At 33.1% G+C, this 19,841-nt stretch overlaps 1 protein-coding gene across 1 annotated transcript in view; it reads right to left on the bottom strand.

Annotated features, from left to right (window-relative positions):
- LOC121384282 (paired mesoderm homeobox protein 2-like) overlaps positions 1-19,511 on the bottom strand; it is a 59,640-nt gene extending 40,129 nt beyond the window's left edge. The window contains exon 1 of the mRNA XM_041514598.1: positions 18,894-19,511. Coding sequence (XP_041370532.1) covers positions 18,894-19,188 — 295 coding nt within the window. The 5' untranslated portion in view covers positions 19,189-19,511. The remainder of the gene's footprint in view (positions 1-18,893) is intronic.
- Positions 19,512-19,841: the final 330 nt, after the last annotated feature.

Here is a 19,841-nt window from a genome sequence, read left to right as displayed (position 1 = left end):
AGAGAGAGAGAGAGAGGAGCAAAAGGTATTGAGCGAAATAGTTATAGTTATATATTTAAGACCAAGGCCTAGACTAATAATAATACACGTACAGCACAGAATGGCTGACTGATCGACTGGCAAAAATAATATATAGTATGAACCAGTTTGTTTTGCTATTGTAATACTGATAACTCCGCATCCCCAAATGGCAATCAGTCATGACGATGCAAAGTCAAAGTTGTAAGTGCAATCAGTCATGAAGATGCAAAGTCAAAGTTGTAAGTGCCATATTTGGCTATTTTGAACAATGTTTTTGTTTTTGGTTTGTTTTGTTTTGTTGTGGTTGTTGTTGTTTAGTTTTGTTCTGTTGTTTTGTTTTGTTGTTGTTTTGTTGTTGGTTTTGGGGGTTGTTGGGTTGTTGTTGGGGGTTTTTTGGGGGGGGGGGGGGGGTTGGGGGGGTTGTTTGTGGGTTTTCGGGGGGAAGGGGTTATGTTTTTTTTATTTTTTATTGTTGCTTTATATGTGGATTTTTTGTGTTTTTGTTATTGTGTATTTTTGTTGTTTTGTTTTGAGGGGTTTCTTTTTACAAATAATTATACATTAATCCAGTCTACATATAATAAGTGCATCATTAACTCGAGAACATCAAATTTGAAAAGTTCTGTCACTTAGCATAAACAATGGCTTTCTCAAGAATTTTGAATTTTAAAAAAATAATCTACGTCACATTTCCAATATTAAAACTGCAGTCAGTTATTTGTCACTAACAATAAATATGCGAGAACACCATGTACGCGATAACTATGACGTCATGCACTGACCCTAGTTACCCTCTAAAGATTTTCAAATACAATAATTACATGAACTTCTTTTCTGCAATAAATTTACATTTTAAAACAACAAAAAAAAAATTAAAAAAAATTAAAAAAAAAAAAAAAAAAAAAAAAAAAAAAAAAAAATACATTTGACCTTTGGTTGACTTTGACCCATCCCCTTTAACAGCGGGAAAAACGCCTTTTCGAACCAATATAGATTTCTTATCACTGTACACGATATGAAACCAAATTAAAAAGTTCATTACATGTGCTTATAAGCTGTGTGATGTTTCCTGTGACATGTAGAACCAAACGTACGGGGGAAAAACACGAAAATCCAACTAACTATGCATACGTTATATTTGATATTCACATGAAAGAACTTTCACAGGAAATGCATCTACTCCGAGGACAGCGAAGTCCCGCAGCGAATAGATATATAAAACTATTTTATCAATACATTTATCTCTGTTGTCTGCCAGTATGCACACAAAATGTCAGGCAAACGTTCACGTCTCCTTCCGCCATTAAAGAAACTGCCTGAAGGAAAAAAAGGTCTGTCTCACAGGTAATGTTGTGTATAATTATATCCAATCGGAAGCAAGTTAAAAATATCTGCAAATCAAAAACGTCATGTGTTGTGAAACTTCATTTCTTCCGACAGGAGAGTTATCGCAAGAAAGATAACGCGTTCGTTTTTTTTCTACCATTTTCAAACTGACACCATGTCAGGTCTTTCATCGTTTAACAAATGTTAATATTTTTTGTTGTTATTGTTGTTGTTTTTATGAAGAAATTAGGAGAGAACCATTAATTTTAATTTTACGATTCAACTGATGAGCTGCATAGCGTGTACATAAATTTTTTAAATATTTGTTTAGTTGTTTCTCTTCGAAATATATAATTTTTTTGTGCAAACCACCGGAAATGGCGTCTACCAGTTTTTGTCTCGAAATCTTCCTATCTATGTTTTGTTTTATATTGGATCAGGGCATGGCACAGCCGCCATGACTGTAGATCATTTCTGCAGCATTGTCGCCACTACCGGAACCAGAGGAAAGCCGCCCGGCCTTTAGATGAAGAACCCCTGAAGGAGAAACTATTTGACCCCAAGGAAACAGGAAGGAAGGAAGGAAGGAAATGGTTTATTTAATGACGCACTCAACACATATTATTTACGGTTATATGGCGTCGGACATATGGTTAAGGACCACACAGATATTGCGAGAGGAAACCCGCTGTCGCCACTTCATGGGCTGCTCTTTTCGATTAGCAGCAAGGAATATTCTTTATGCACCATGCCAGAGATAGGATAACACATACCACGGCCTTTGATATACCTGTCGTGGTGCACTGGCTGGAACGAGCTACTGGGGTCCCTGTCTGAGCGTTCGAAGAGGAAGAAGGATTAGGGTATATGTGTTGACAGGGTATTTGTGTGAATAATAATAGCAGTAGCAACAACAATAAAAACAACTATTAATAATACTACTACGGCGACGACAACTACGACGACAATGATGATAAAGTAATAAAGATAAGAAAGATATGTGTGTGTGTGTGTGCGCGCGCGTGGAGAGAGAAAGAGAGAGAGAGAGAGAGAGAGGGAGAGAGAGAGAGAGAGAGAGACGCGGAAGATGGGAAGATTGAGGATGTGGTGTCGTAGTTAAGCCATCGGATATAAGGCCGGTACTGGCTCCCACCCACAGCGAGGTTTAACGACACATTGGGTAGGTGTAAGACCACTACACCCTCTTCTCTCTTTATATCTAGTAACCACTAACTAACCCACTGACCTGAACAGGCAGCCCAGATAGCTGAGGGGTGTGCCCTGGACAGCGTGCTTGAACCTTAACTGGATATAAGCAACAAAATAAGTTGAAATGAAATGAGGACAAAAGTCAAAGAGGTGGACTAGAACACAATCACAATGATTGAATGAATATCAACGACGAACGAATGAATGAATGGATTCCAGGATGAACCAATGAATGAAACATGTTAAGCAATGAAATAAAACAGCAAATGGAGAAAGCGTCTTATAAAAGACAACAACAAAAAAACAACCGGAAACACGAAGCGATAAGGATTATATAAACATATGTGACGCGCTATAAGTTATTTATGACACGCGACTTTAAGTGTGTAAAAACTGACATCTAAATGGAATAAAGCCTCTCGGTGGTAACAGGAAGTGTCTTTAAGACGACAGATTAAACCGATGTTTTGGTGCTCTGCTAAACCAAAGCATCGCGTGTCGTCATTTCCGTTTCTAATAATTGTAAGTCTTCTTATTGACAAAAACGAGGATTTATAGCAAACGATAACATTTAACACAGTTTGTTTTAATAATACTCCTGCGGACACGGGCACAAATAATGTGTCATTTCCTGTCCTGTCCTCAAGTTTGGAAGTGGGTGGTAAATAACGAGCTATTTTTTTCACAGCATAGAGCCTATCGGAAAACTGCATTGCCCAATGGCCATGGTATCCTGTTCCAGTTGTAGACTCATACGAAGATTTAGCGATGGGGCACGCCCCATTATTGTTATACATTGTATATCACCTACAAAACTGATCTCATTAATATTTCGTAACCACCAACCCCATCCATTGTTTTCAAATATGTGTAACATTTCCCCCCACTTCTTTCCTGTACTGGTTCTAAACTACAATGAGTGAGTAGACATAAACAGAGGGGAGAGAGAGAGAGAGAGAGAGAGAGAGAGAGAGAGAGAGAGAGAGAGAGAGAGAGAGAGAGAGAGAGAGAGAGAGAGAGAGACACGGTGTGAGGGAGGGGAGAGAGAACGAGAGTTGGGGAGAGAGAAAGTGAGGATGGGGAAGAGAGAGATAGAGAGGAGGGATGGGGGGGGGGGGGGAATATATATATATATATATATATATATATATATTGCGGATCAAAGGTACATGCCATTTCACTGAATATATCGGTATATTCTGGGTAGACGCTGGTAAGGGCACAAAAACACAATACCAGGCTAAAGCCGGATGGATTGGCATTTGCTCCTGGGAGGTAGGTTCAGACTGACCGCTATTGAGTTCGTTACTCAAGAATTAACCTTTGACCCGATTGTATCAGCGATTGCGATTGCCGTCTGTTCATCAACCAATGACAGACGCTGTGACTACTGATTTAAAACGACAGCCAAGAAGACCGGCTTGCCACACTTAATTAGTTTTAACATCTCTACAACACGCTTAAATTGGTTCACTTCTTCAAAATATCAATTTATATTATCCAGTAAAACCGCTATGACATATAGTTGTTACAACATTGATATATATATATATATATATATATATATATATATATATATATATATATATATATATATATGTATGTATTGATGTATGAATATCTATATATTGTATGTATGTCGAGGTTGACTAGTACATACATAGATATTAACGCACTGGCGCAGGGGATAATTAAATCCTTTCTGGCCTCACAAATTGTCCCATGCCGTTGCTGGGACTCGAACCTGTGGCACCGATTCGCCCGCAAATTGCAAGACTAATCACGATACACTCTGAGCTATCGAAGCTTCCATAAAAAGGAAGCTTCTTTAACTCAACCATATGCATGGGGCCTACAATCTACGCGGTCGATCCCACTTACGTGCACGAAACAGTGGGCAGACCTGGCACTGGCTAGTATGCATTGATGTATGAATATCTATATATTGTGTATGTATGTATGTATGTATGTATATATATATATATATATATAACTTACCCATGATATCCATGTCATAAACCCATGTGATAATTTAGTGTATTAACCCGGTTAATAATGGTATGCAGATTTGCAAGGTCTCTAGGTAAGGTAACGTGTTGCTGTGGATCAGTCATTTGTTTACAAACCAAGAAGACCTGTAGACCTGAGTGTTACGTTTTCAAATATTTAGTTAAAATGTGTGACGTCAAACTAATTTGTGTTAATGGTGATGACGTCATATTACCGACGCAGAGCCTCGACAAATAACGATTAACCTCTCTCTCTCTCTCTCTCTCTCTCTCTCTCTCTATATATATATATATATATATATATATATATATATATATATATATATATATATATATATATATATACAGTGAAACCTCTCAAAACCGGATCCTCTGTAAACCGGAATTCCCCCAAGACCCGTCCTTTTTTGAAAATCAGTACAGAAATTAACCTCACTAAATCGTGTTTATTCGTATTAAAGGTACGTTCTCAAAGTTAAAAATCCCATAATTACATAACATACAATAAAAGAAACGCGAATATTAATTTAATGTTCTTTCATTTATATAAAACGTATTCAATTTGAATACCATTAGTTTTGGTGGGGTTTGGTTTTTAGTCTGTATTAAAATTATGAAGAAAACCTTGTGAACATTTTAGGTCCATTTTGACAGTCTAATTATCGAATTAATGTCATCATATGATACAATTATATATATACTAGTGTTGGGAATCGGTTGGGATTTCATCATCGATCATCGGTTATGATCGGTTGGCACCAATCGATCAACTTTCGATTATATAATCTTCCGATTATATAAGCTTCCGCTGTATCTGCATATCATATTAGTGGCTGTTTATTAAAGCCTAGTAATAGCATCAGGTCAAATTGCACTTTATTTCCTAATATATATATATATATATATATATATATATTTATTATTATTTTGATGTTGCTTCTTGTGGACAAATAATTTAATGTATAATCTTTATATTTTATAAGATAAATAACTTTGGTCACTATGCAACTTTGAGACTGCCATATAATTATTTAATATCGATTAATTTTAAAATTTTAAGAGCGAATTTCGACAAATATTGAAAAATAGCAATTGAATATTTATATAAGATGTTTTGAATATGACATTGTCTTTAGATGTAGGCATATGTATAGTGGAAATGCATCTCTTTATCGTAACTATCAAACTGTTATTTTTGTTTCAAACCGTTCCAAAACCTAGTGATTTTTAATCAACAGCACGATTCCTCCTATCAAAATAGAAACCAATATCTTAAAAAAGTGAGAACATATCGAATTATACCTACCCCATTTCCACACATCCAGTTATATTTTTGGGGGGTGGGGGTTTTTGTGTTATTTTTACATAAAAATAAAGCAACGTAAAGAAAAAATCGTTAACAATTAACAAATATCCGTCTTACAGACAGAAAGTCGTGTAGAAAGACAAAGACTTGGAAATTGCGAAATATAAAAGTATACATTAACAAAACAAAAACAACTACATCACCACCACAATCAGCATTTGTTGCTGCACTAACACAATCACTTACGTTTGTTTTACTTGGTCCTTTCTTTCTCTCGTTTCGTTAAAATTGATATTTTCTTTGTTAAATTGAATGCGACAACGAAAGGACCGAGTACACAGCCCAGATACCAGATACGTTACGTTACGCTGGGGAATCTGATAACGAAAACGAAACAACGACAAAGCGAGACCGCGGCAATATACAACGTCTTTCCTGGCACTGGTATTTGGAATTATGGCCTCGCGGTGTGCATAATTAATACACACGAATGTGGTTCGCAGTCCCAGAGGATTTCTGAGGTCCATCCATTTTCGAATGTAGTCCACAAAAACTTACTTATGATAATGACTGATATGCTTATATTTAACCTAGACTATATCTATACTAATGTAGCCAGGAATGGGGTAATACGAAAGTAACTAAAATTTGTTTTGTTTAACGCACCACTAAGAGCACATTTATTAATTAATCGTCGGTCATTGCATGTCAAACACATAATTCTGTGATGTACTCTTCATGGGGAAATCGGATATATTTTTCTATTAGTAGAAAGGGATCTTTTATATGCAATTTCCCCACAGACAGGACAACACATACCACGGTCTACCAACTGAGCAAAATGCATAGGTTCAGACAAAGTTATATGTGGTCTTTTGACCTGACCTGATAATGGACTACTTTGTTGGTAACAAACTATAATTCTTAAATTTTAACAATTTAAGTTTAAACAATGAAGTGATTTCAAAGCAAATGATTTTTAAAGACATCTTGCTTTCAATTTTTGTGATTAAACTTTATTGTGCAGTATCACACGTTTTGATTTAGTTTCACTGGTATTGTTTATGGAACTATTTTCTAAGGGTGCAACATTACAACGGTGGTCCTCATGCTGTGAGGATCGCAGACAAGCAATCGGTTCTGTAAATAACGTGTTTCTTTAAAAATGTTGATAATAAAAATAATAATTATCGCACAAAATTTAAAAAAAAAAAAATGTTTTATAGTATACCCATCGATCTTGCTAGCACAAATGTTATCTATGTTAGGTTTAATATTTTAATTGTGTCACTGTACTACTATATCAAAATGCTATTCACCTACTTAAAACAAAACACAAAAAACCCATTACAGCTAATTTTGTTTTTGTAAATATTTATGTTACCTACATGCGATATATGTTTATGCACTAAAGTACATTATATACTAATACTTTTCATATATATGAATAGCAGCCCAGATGGTCATCGGATTTAAGGCTGATAGGTACTCTGTTCACATCCCGATAGCAGCTGCTACCCAGGGTAAGATTGAGTGAATAATTATAATTGGTGTGGTGTAAGACCACTACACCGATTTATCCCTCGTTAACCCCTGATATGGACAGACAGCCCAGATAGCTAAGGCGCGTGTCACGAACAGCGTAATTTAACATCAGTTGGATATACTAGTAAGCATAAAAATAAATTGAAATAATAATATATGAGTTTTAAGTGAAGAGGTATACAAAGATAAAACGTTGGTGTAGATTTTAGTTTTAGTTGTGTCAAGATTTATTTCAGTAGCAGAGGTACTGAGAAATATTGCACACCTACGTAAGTTTTAATTATTGTAGATGTATGTAAAAACATAATTACAAATGTTACAAGCGTAAAGATTTATACAACATAAATATTTCCAGCACACATTATATAATATAGAAAGCTTTTCAGTTTTAGAAATATACTGCTATCAAATTACCGGGCTCAATTATTATTATTTTCATTTATTTATTATTATTTTTGATTGGGCTGGGGGGTTTCTTGACTATTTTATTCTGCTTATATTTCAGAATGCCAACAAGCTGAATTAGTTATGTCTATTGTTTACAAAACGAGAGTAGTTCACCATTTTGAATTGTTGGACATACAGGCAAAATATGAGTAGTGGAGTATTTTTATATACCGTACACAATAAAAAAACAACTAATTAATATATATATATATATATATATATATATATATATATATATATATATATATATATATATATATATATATATATACAGTAGAATCTCATTGGCTCGAACGCCCAACGGTCGAACCTACCGGTATTCTCGAACCAAGAACAATGTCCCGATTTTTTCTCTCTATTAAACCCTTTTATTTTGGTGCTGATTGGTCGAATACCCCTAGGGTCGAACAGAAGCTTTCTCTCGAACCAGTTTATTAGTCCGAACTGTAAAATTAAACATATATAGCTCGAACGACTAAGTCTATCCGAAGAAATACAAAACATAATATATATTTATTTACGAATTTTTCATTGACCCTTTCACGTCAGTCACAAAGTAAGTTAATATAAATTCGGAAGTGGAACGAATTAATCCTAGATCATATGCAGGCTTCTCATGTTGTTTATTTAGCACCTATCGGTAATTATCTTTCTAGTACAGATAATAGTACTACGATAATCGTGAGCTGAATGAACCTTGCATGAAACACCAATCAATTGGTGAGCCTAGTTCGGCCTCGCCGGTTTACTTTAATCATTTTAATCGCTACTCTACGCCTGAACGTCGGCATATTTTGTTTTTAACTTGAAATACAGGAGAGATCAATGTAATGTAGTGATTGCAACAATAAAAGGTAAAGGGCCTCCGCCTGTGCTTCGTGCACTTTCATTCTTTTCTCAACGTTGTCAATATGTCGCAAAAGATTCTACAACAGCATAATAAAGAACGATTTTTTAAATTAATAAATATTTATAAATACAGACTACCAGTGTGTTTGTTATTTGTTTATTCAACGGTGATAAATAATAGTTACAAATATGTATCTCGTCCGACATTTGAAGGCGACTTCGTTACTCATGAGTCAATCGGACCATCTCGCCCAAGCCAGTTTTACGGAAATATGCGAGGTATTCCGATTGGTTTTTGTGTTACAGAAGCACCCGACAACAGCCGAATGCATGATTCGAACTACCCGATGGGTCGAACAGACTATGATGCACCGACAGTGTTCGAGCCAATGAGATTCTACTATATATATATATATATATATATATATATATATATATATATATATATATATATATATATTTATATATATATTTATATAATTATATATATCTTACATTTTCAGTGCAATCAAAGTATGTGATAGTTTTCAGATCACATACTTTAAGAATTTGATAACTTTGCAAATTAGATGTAAATTAATAGAGGTCACGACACTAGGTTTATTGACATTTAAGCAAACGTACTAGCTTGACACTCCATAACTGACGCATGCATTCATAGTCATCACATAAAACCATTTCAATAGCAGTTTTACACTGAAAGCTGTCCAGCGTTCAGAAAACAAAAAACGTTATGCACTATTTATTTTGATGTAAGGACATTAAAAATGACGTAATTCGAGTTTGACGTCAATTTCCATTCAAAACGACACCGCGCCACATATGCTTACGTCATTTGAATATCCAGTATTGGCTTGACTGGAATTAAAGTTATGTATACAGTTTTAAAAAACACGTATTAAGCTTGAGATTATATGATAAAGATATTATTACACTCGTGTGTTTCGGTATCGTCAATATTATATATATATATACAAATTGTATTATGCGAGCATAATACATTATTTTTATACCTAATATATGATATTGATGATACCGAAATACAAAGTAATAATCTCTTTATCATATAAGCTCAAGCTTAATACAACGTATTTTTGTAAAATGTACACGCAACTTTAATTCCAGTCCGCCACTACAAAGAATATGTGGCGCGGTGTATGTTTGAATGGAAAGTACGTCAAACTCGAATGACGTCATTTTGGATGTCATTACATCAAAATAAAGTTATGCCTAACGTTTTGTGTTTTCTGAACGCTGGACAGTTTTCAGTGTCAAATTGCCATTGAAATGTTTTTATTTGATGACTGTGAATGTCATGGAGTGTCACCCAAGTACGTTTGCTTAAATGTCAATAAACCTAGTGTCGAGACCTCGACTAATTTACATCTAATTTGCAAAGTTATCAAATTCTTAAAGTATGTTATCTGAAAAATATCACATACTTTGATTGGACTGAAAATGTAAGATATTATATGATATATATATATATATATATATATATATATATATATATATATATATATATATATATATATATATATATATATATATATATTATTATTATTATTATTATTATTATTATTATTATATATACATATACATATACATAATACATATACATATACATATATACATAAATAACGCAATGGGTATTTCACTGAATAATCTCTTATAGAAATGTCAAATCACATATATGAATGCTGACAAATAGCATATTAGTAATAATTGTAAGTGAAAGAGGATTTTGTTCAAATCAGAATTTCTGTTTGAATAAAATGAGTTTTCAGCAAAAAGCATAACTGGTGTGTTTGTTACAACAATACAGCACTGCATATGAAAATCTTTTTGCATGTAAATTGCCTGCTCTCGTGTCTGTTTGTAAATATGCCATGGTAAGTAATGTCAACAAATTGCTGTTTTATTGCCCAAAAACTCAGTTGTGTTTTTTTTGTTTAAAACCACATTTTATTAAACAAAAATCCCGATTTGAACAATATCTTCTTTCAGTTACAGTTGTTACCAGTATGTCATTTGTCTGCATGCTAATACTGATGACATAATATTTCTACAAGAAAATATCAGCGAAATACCCATTACGTTATTTATGCCTCTCAGTATACATATATATATATATATATATATATATATATATATAAATTCTTTTTTATTTTATTATTATTATTATAATATTGGTAATTAAGAACATGATGAATAATTATTATAACACATAGCCAATTTACATCCACTTTCCCACAGACAGGATGGAACATACCACAGACTGCAATAGCTGACATATTGGACATTGGTATGAACAAGTGAAAATATGAATGAATGAATGAATGTTTAACGACACCCCAGCACGAAAAAATAAAGTAAAAATATGAATGAAATACATACACTAGCTCTAGCAATAAATAATACATGTATTTAATATAAAGGTATATATGTAAATTTCTTTTGTCGTTCAGATTTGAGTTGGCTATTTTGTACATGTCAATGGATTCATAGAGGATTCGTCACGAGCAATCTAATTAAAATTAGCTCCACTATTACATGTGGATATAACAGCAGCCCGTTGAAGCTCATGTCCAGTTGACCTTTCATTTGACCAATCAAAACCTTACTTGCAAAATCATGCCAGTGATTTGAAAAGAATTTGAAAACATTCGACTTTATGCCGAGGGTATACGAAATGATTCGGGTGAATTACGCAGTATGCCGGAAACTAATTTCAATATAACATTTTATATAAAATTCGTTTCAAGACGAAAAACAAACCCATGATGGTTTAGCCATTAAATCTGTTTATACTAGTATACAATCCAGAGTTTATTCCTGCACTTTTCCCCCTGTTTGTTCAATGTTGAAATAGACCAATACGTTCGCCTATTGCATAAATAGTCTCGACCGATATTTTTAGAATTTGTCTGCTCCCGAATAACGTTATAAAAGGCGAAGTATAATTGGTTGATATTTAAATTGTTATTTATAGATGAAATGTCACCTGGACATGGGAGTCCACGCGATGCTGTTAGATCTACTGGCGAGTCCAGTAGGGCTAATTTTAATCAGATTGCGTCTCGAGTATGTTTTTAATATGGGAAAATATTAACCTCGTCTAATTAATCGGTAATTATTGTGGTATATCAAATACCGATTAACTATACGAGGTTAATAGTTTACATATTAAAAATAAATACGATTAGCGAATTCCATTTATCCTATAACACTTCTAAAATAACATTTTAATTACATGTTTAGTAAATCACAGTACTAAAATCGCTGCCATCGGTAATATGACGTCATCACGATTAGCACAAATTAGTTTGACGTCACGCATTTTAACTAAATCTTTGAAAACGTTCCACTCAGGTACACAGGTCTTGTTGGCTTGTAAGCAAATGGCCTATCCACAGCAACACATTACCTAGAGACCTTGCAAATTTGTATACCATTATTAACCGGGTTAATACACTAAAATTATCACATCGGTTTATGACATGGATATCATTGGTAAGTTAAAAGATAAATTCATTTATTCACTCATAAGTATATTTTATATAACTTATTAGATCTGTGTGTACAATCCAATGGTTCCTTGTATGTTTCCAAAGACATTTACAAGTACGTTTCATTGAACAGTTGTATATTTCAGTTAGAATGTTTGTGTATATATTTCAGTGGATATTTTCATAATGAACCAGTATTTATAAACAATAACTGACGTTTCCTGCTTCAAAAATAACGTGTTCCGATAGAATACTTGCACGTCTCTTAGAAATGTGTCGGTCTTCCCAATCTAACGAAGGAATATAAACTGGGATAAGATAACCAAGATAAATCTCGCCGAGTCTCGTGTGGATAATTAATTCGAAAACTACACTAGTGTTGTTAAAAGATGCGCTGTAAACTTAAAAGGATAAGCGTTTTATCATGGCATAAACGCTACTGAGTACCGGTCCCACTGGGGCAATATCTACGTGCTGATAGAACAAGCCCGCTAATTTAATGAGGAAATGATTGTCACGAGGAAGTTCAATGTTTCCCTACAGACACCTCTCCGTCCTAAAGAACACATAACAAATACCAGAATTCTTTTATCAAAGCTAACGAACATGGCAGCTTGCCTTCATTGCACTTGACTTACTAATTATCTTTTGTGAATATTAAACATGAGTTAGTTAACAGTGATTATACTACATTCAGACATTAAATATATATATATATATATATATATATATATATATATATATATATATATATATATATATATATACAGGCACAGCGAAAGCAAGCTAACACGTAGGGGGTGGGGGCTGACTGATCGAGATTAAGGGTACGAAGGGTCCGAGTGTCTAGTGGGTCCGGTGAAATGCTCCCCCGGAAAGGTTTGCAATGCAGTTTTCAGCACTCAACAAGTAAAATTCATCATGACAAATACTTGTAAATTCAACACTTTTTAATGCACTTCCAAGATGAATAATTGTGGCATATATATGTATATTGAGAATATATAATACCACAGTTATGTACCTAATTGCTTGAGTCAATCAAATAGTTAAGTACACACTAATCAAATAGTAAGTTGAAATTTGGCTTATAATCTCAAATAAGAATGTGTTTTCAATTTATATATTATTGCAATGAATTAATGTTGTGTTACAATATAGAACTCTGGGTTTAAGTTAAAATAAAACTTTAACTGGGCTGGTTTCACAACCTTGTAGCGTTTAGCTTCGAATCCTGCTAATTCATACTAAGCGTTTGTAAATATTACATTAATTCTACGAGAACTTCGGGGTAGTGTTCCATCAGACAAAAATTGAAAATTACTTGCATTCTATAAATAAAATTCATCGTGACAATTGCTTCTGAATGCATATCAATGATGTACCAAGATAATTACTTACAATGAACCTCTGTTTGGTCTAATCAAATAATTTATCGCAGTTTATAATCGCATATATAATTTTCTATAATCTTATCATTTTGTAATGTATTGTTTTCAAATTAGGACACTGTTCATTTGTAGCTTCTAAGGGTATAGGTGACATTCTCCCTTGAAAAATGTCGAAAATTACATTTCCTGGAATACAAATGTACTGCATTCTGCATGCTGAAATCGACACGACAAATACCCATAAATGCAATATTTGTTTAATGTTTGAATACATGTAATGATAAATCATAAATATTCGTACACTGATCTGCATGTATTTGTTTTTAAAACACCATCTAAACCCCGTGTTATTACTTTTAAGAGTTTTGGCCTAGACATATATTTTCTTCTTCTTTTTTCTTTTTCTTTTGAAATAAACACATATTTTCATTCTATCAAATATGATGTGTAAGCCAGGGTGATTTTGTTTACGAACAGTTGCGCCCTAGAATGCACTGATTTGTTTGTTTCATTTTACAGACTTTGTAATGTCTTCAAATATAAATATAAATATATATATTTCTCTTCTTTTTTATCTTTCGAGTTCCTATTATTAATATTTTTCAGTCAGAAGTAATTTGTTTGGCGACCAAACGACTCAGACCTCACTTGATCCGCATTGCCTGTTTATAGACCTACCCCTGTCATCCAAGTTTTCCTTAAGTATCTTTAGTCCGACATAACACACATAACGTATTTTAAAACAGCGTGTGCTTTCAACCGTGCGCAGCACGTGCACATTCTGGCATATTTATGTTGCTTCTGACATTTTCACTTTCGCTCATCTCCCAAACCTCCCTCGACTGTTGTTGAATGCATGATTAAAATACTTCATTTTGACTGTTATAATAATATATTTCGATGTCTTATTTGTTATCTGAAATTTCCTTAACTCATCCATCGCAATATAACATATTATAAAAAAGAAAATGCTTCATTTTGAATGTTATCTAATATATGTCGACGTCTTATTTGTTACCTGAGATTTCCTAAAATCATTCATCACAATATAGTATATTACAATTTTGTTATTAATATTTTCGGTGGGTTTGTTTTGTTTGTGTGTTTTTTGTTGTTTTTTGTTGTTGTTGTTGTTGTTTTGTTGGGGTTTTTTTGGTTTGTGTGTTTGTTTGTTTGTTTTTTTTTGGGGGGGGGTTGCATTATAAAATATCAAGAGTCTATTAATAATTTGTCAGTAGCAGTATTAAAATGTGTTTGTTTTTCTTCTTTTTGTAAATCTTTGTCACTCACAGACTGAGAAAATGTGAATAATGTAATAATATAATTTAGCTAATTAAAGCTGTAATATCGTTTTTCATCCTATATCGCCGTTTACTAAGTCAAATTAAGAACAACTACAGTTTTAATAATTGTGTCCTTTTTACGCAGCCATTATACAACTGAATATGTCGGGGAACGACTCGACATCAGTACTTCGTAAGGGTAACTGTTTATATTTATGTAACGTAGATTGGAGATAGCGTCCAACATAAATTGTAAAATAACGCGCAGCATGCTTCCCTTCTGGGTCCATAATATTATTTGCTGTCTTTAAAGATTCATGAAATTCTTTAGTTTTGTAAATTTAACTTTTTCCACAATTTATAGTTTGGTTAAAACGTATTTAATATTTTAAAAATTCTGTTATAAACAAAATAAACACAAATGTCCTTTAGATGTATCAGAATAAAAACAAAAATAATTTTTAAAACCCACAGTTGTCTAACCCTAGTTTTATTTAATAATTTGTATGAATATCTCCAATAATTACTGGCAGGAAAGTAATTAGTTATGGTTAACTATTACATGACTGTTTATCTTTAGACAACGATTGTTCTCATAATTATTTACGAGTGTTACTATCTTATATAGTGGGATTTTGCGTTCATCACTTTAATTTGAAGATAATAATGGTATTAATAATAATTATTGTTTCGGAGAATTATGAATTGGCTGTTAAGAGTGGTTATTATTAATTAATATCAACTGACTTTATTTTTTGTTTCGTCTATATTACAGAGGCCTTGGAGTTGAGAACAGTTGAGTATTTTTAACATATCGTTACTGGTTTCCTATCAACCATACAGGTTTTATTGCTCTGTATCACAAAACCCCCAAAGCCAAACACAACAATTAGCTAAATGTTTTTATTTTTCTATGCAGCGTCGTCAAAAGGTAACTACTTTTATTAACAGTTTCATATAATATTTAACATATTTGTGTTACCAATTGTTACGCACTGCCCAATAGCTGATTCATATATCTGTGGCAAATGGTGCGATTTGATTTCAGTATAAGTTTGATGTCGAGAAAATTATTAGCATCATGGGATTTAATTAACAGACAAGCAGTCTATATTTGCTGTCTAGATTATTAATATTAATAATTAATTAATATTAACTGACAAAGTTAATAGCCAAGCAGTATTAGTTTGATTTAATGTTCTAATATAAATCAATTAGTTATTTATAATCGGATGGGTAGTATCTAAAATTTGATTGTAAAACGATTGATATTAATTACTATTCAGTGCGACCTTTTATAATTTAGGTATAAATTAATCAAGTGAAAAATAGATATTATTACAATCCCTTTTAAAACGGGTTAAAATACATTATTATGACTAAACATCAGACACTAGCAATGATGTTTAACTTATTTTAATAGTTTCATAATATAATATAACGGTTATTAAATTATGACAGCTGCTATACATGCAGTAACCAAGACGCTAAACTTGAAATTAAATACTAATGTAATATTTAAAAACACTATTCTGTTGTATGGCGTTAATAAGCGCCGTTATACTCAACAGCAGTACTATCGTACCACCACTTTATTAACTAGTTTCAAGTACATGTTTTATGATTGTATAATACTTGTTTGCAGCCTGTTTCCAGTGAGGAATGTGTGCTGTAATAAATCTTGCCTTATCTTCGTGTTGTATCAGAAACTATCACACTGGAAGTGTGAGAATTGTTTCCCTATACCCACCACAAACCGGATAAAGTCATTAAATATCTGCAACTGAAGGCGTGAAAGCAAATTCGTATTAACGTATCGGGCTTTAAAATTGTAATAATTTCATTTCCTTTTTTCTCACTCCATCCCATGTGATAGTTGGTGGACCAATCTTTTTTTTTATTCTTTTATTATTTCTTTAAATACTCAAAATATGAACTATTTTGATAATATGTATTCTTAGAAAGTACTGTCTTCATAAATTAAAATAATGATGAAGCGTTCATTAAAAATGCACCTAAACGTAAATATAAAAATATAAAATAAAAATAAGAAAGAAAGAAAGAAAGAAAAGAAAAGAAAGAAAGATTATTTAAATTTCTAAAAACACGTGACAGGCTAATCATAAAATAATATAATATACTACATAAACACTAAAACACATACATGCGATATTCTGTACAATGAAGATAGCATAAATTTAAAATAAGCAACACAAATAAATAAATAAATAAATAAATAAATAAAATAAAATAGTAAAACATACGGTAAACCAAATATATATTTATTTTTTTTAAAAGAAGGAAAAAAAAGTAATATACGGCAAAATAAAGATATTAAAATACAAATCATGGGCGATAAAATGCATGCAATATATATGACAAAACGTTTACGCTGCAGGAAGTGTTATTAAAAAAAGAGCTTGACAACCTACACAGGCCAATACAAGCGAAATCATTCCTCGATTAGCGTCAATCCGTGCCATACGCCGTGTTTCTATGTTTACCACATGTCAATATCATCAAAGTAATGGAGTTTACCATGAAAATAAACATGTAACACTACGCCAGTGATCGTAGCCATATGTATATAAAGATGGTCGCTTGGGTTTTTACATCTTGCAGCGGAATTGCCGTCATTATGAGGAACATGGCTTTTACGTTTATCATCATTACATGTCAACATTTAACTAAGTAAATAAACAAACACGCCATTTAGCCATGAAAAAAAAAACGAAAGAAAAATAGAACGAAAAAGAAGAAAATCTTAAGAATTAAAAATAATAATAATAATAATAATGATCTGTTTATATTGTTATAGATAGCTGTTACTGTTTTAATCCAGTGATTTGTTGCATTTTGAGAGAGTTAATTGTGTATGCAATACTGTTTGTGGAGCTGTTTGTTGTTCGATGTTTGTTATTGGCGGAGGGGCTAAATTTGCTTGTCTCTGATCAAAATCTCATTATACTTTGGTTTCCACATTTATTTATAAAATGTAACTGTTTATTTTTATACCTACGTCTCGTGATTGTTTTATTTTTAAAAATGCAAATGCGTTGGACTATCAGGATATATGTTTGATGTCAATGCATACAGTAATATACACAGTGAGTAGTCTTCACTTTTAATGTGCATAATGCGAATAGGCATTTTGGTCTTATTGGTTACATTGAAACTCGAGTTATAAAGATTCATACAACATTTTATACATTATTATACTTTTTAATTATCTATTTAAATGAAAAATTATAAATGTAGTTTTCATTTGTAAGATATTCAACAATGGTTTAAAACTTTTGTTATTTGTGTGGAACGCTCACGAAAGTAAATAAAAAAAAAAACAATTTTTTTAAAATAATAAATATCTGTAAAATAAACTCGTGTTGAATTAAATATTAAATATAAGATAAATATGTAAAACAAATAATGATATTAGAATTTAATAATTACCAAATATACTTTATAATAGAAACTTTTTTGTACATTAAATACATCAGATACGATTATTTTATAATATATGAATCTATTTTTAATAATACAATTGTGAAAAGAAAAACAACACCGATACGGACAACAGCTAATATAATTTTGTTTCACAAACCTTAGTCTCGTTCACAAGATTTTACAATAGTACGCTGATGACATGCTTTGTGATTTCAAAATGCAGAAAAATAATATAACACGAAAAGAAAAGCCAAAAATCACACACAAAAAATACCATGAAAACCCTACAAGAACAAAATACTAGTACAACCCCATCTCCAATCAGCATACTCTTTCTTAATTTAATTAAATTTAAGTTAATTAACTATAACAACAACTGGTAATAGATATATATGTATCAGTGACACTAGTGCAGCAACTGCGAAGTCTTAAACTCATTAAAACATATCCGCCAACCTTAATTATAACTGACACCAAATGGAATTAAATTAAAACAAAACATTCTGAAAAGTAAAGAGATATAAATTAATAATTAACCGAAACGAAATACTCACTGTTACTGTTGTCATGCCTGTCGTGTGCGTGCTCCTCCGTCTCACTGGCACGCGGGTGGCTCGGGGCGGCAATGAGGGGAGGGGAGCAAGTCTGGGGGGACTGGAGTACATGTTGACGAGGGTCGGTGTTCGCAAACATGGCACAGTTCTCACTGGGTAACTCTTCCAAGTCTAATAGATGACTGACAGAGAAATTAGCCTTGTTATGGAGAGCGTTCTGGAAGTGGTGAATCTTGTCGAAATTGGTCCCAAATGGGTGCTCCGCTCCAGTCGCTGTAATCCCATAACTGCTCATCTTTGTAGTCCTAACAACACGTAAACAACACTGGGCTCTCCCCCTATATCCCTCTCAATATATATTTTTTTCTTGCCCCCTCTAACTCTTTTTCTCACTGTTACAAATATTACACTTGCGAGGCCAAATGTTCCTCTTTCACAGTCTCACAAGATCCTAACTTTCAAGACTGACTCTGTGGACAACCTGAGACGTGGTCACATTGGCCAAAGCTTTCTCTTTCAGCGAGGAGGAATTGTAAAACAAGCACCCACCTCTCTCACTCTCACTCTCTCTCGCTACATTTGATAAACTCTTCGAGTGCAGTACTTGGTTCCACGGTTGTTACGCTCCCACCAGAGGAACGAGATGGACGAAATTAATACCCTGAAAGATGATAGGGTCCCCCCGTAAGAGCCGGGATTATATATATTTTCGCCGGCAGCAATCCGCGCGGTCTTGAGCGACACGTGTTGGTTTTGTCGGTGCCATTCACGGCGGATGGTGGGAGTGGCTCAGAGTTTCTACAACGAGAGTAGATACAAGCATGTACACACGTTCCTCTAGGTCCCGTCATATGCAGTGGAAATGCATGCACTGTAGTTGCATTTTTTTCCACCGAAAACAACACTGTAATGATCAGGAGTTGATCGAACTTTTATGAACTCTAGTGT

Source organism: Gigantopelta aegis, chromosome 10 (assembly GCF_016097555.1).
Source record: "Gigantopelta aegis isolate Gae_Host chromosome 10, Gae_host_genome, whole genome shotgun sequence".
Classification (NCBI taxonomy): Eukaryota; Metazoa; Mollusca; class Gastropoda; order Neomphalida; family Peltospiridae; genus Gigantopelta; species Gigantopelta aegis.
This window is presented reverse-complemented; position numbering and strand designations above follow the sequence as displayed.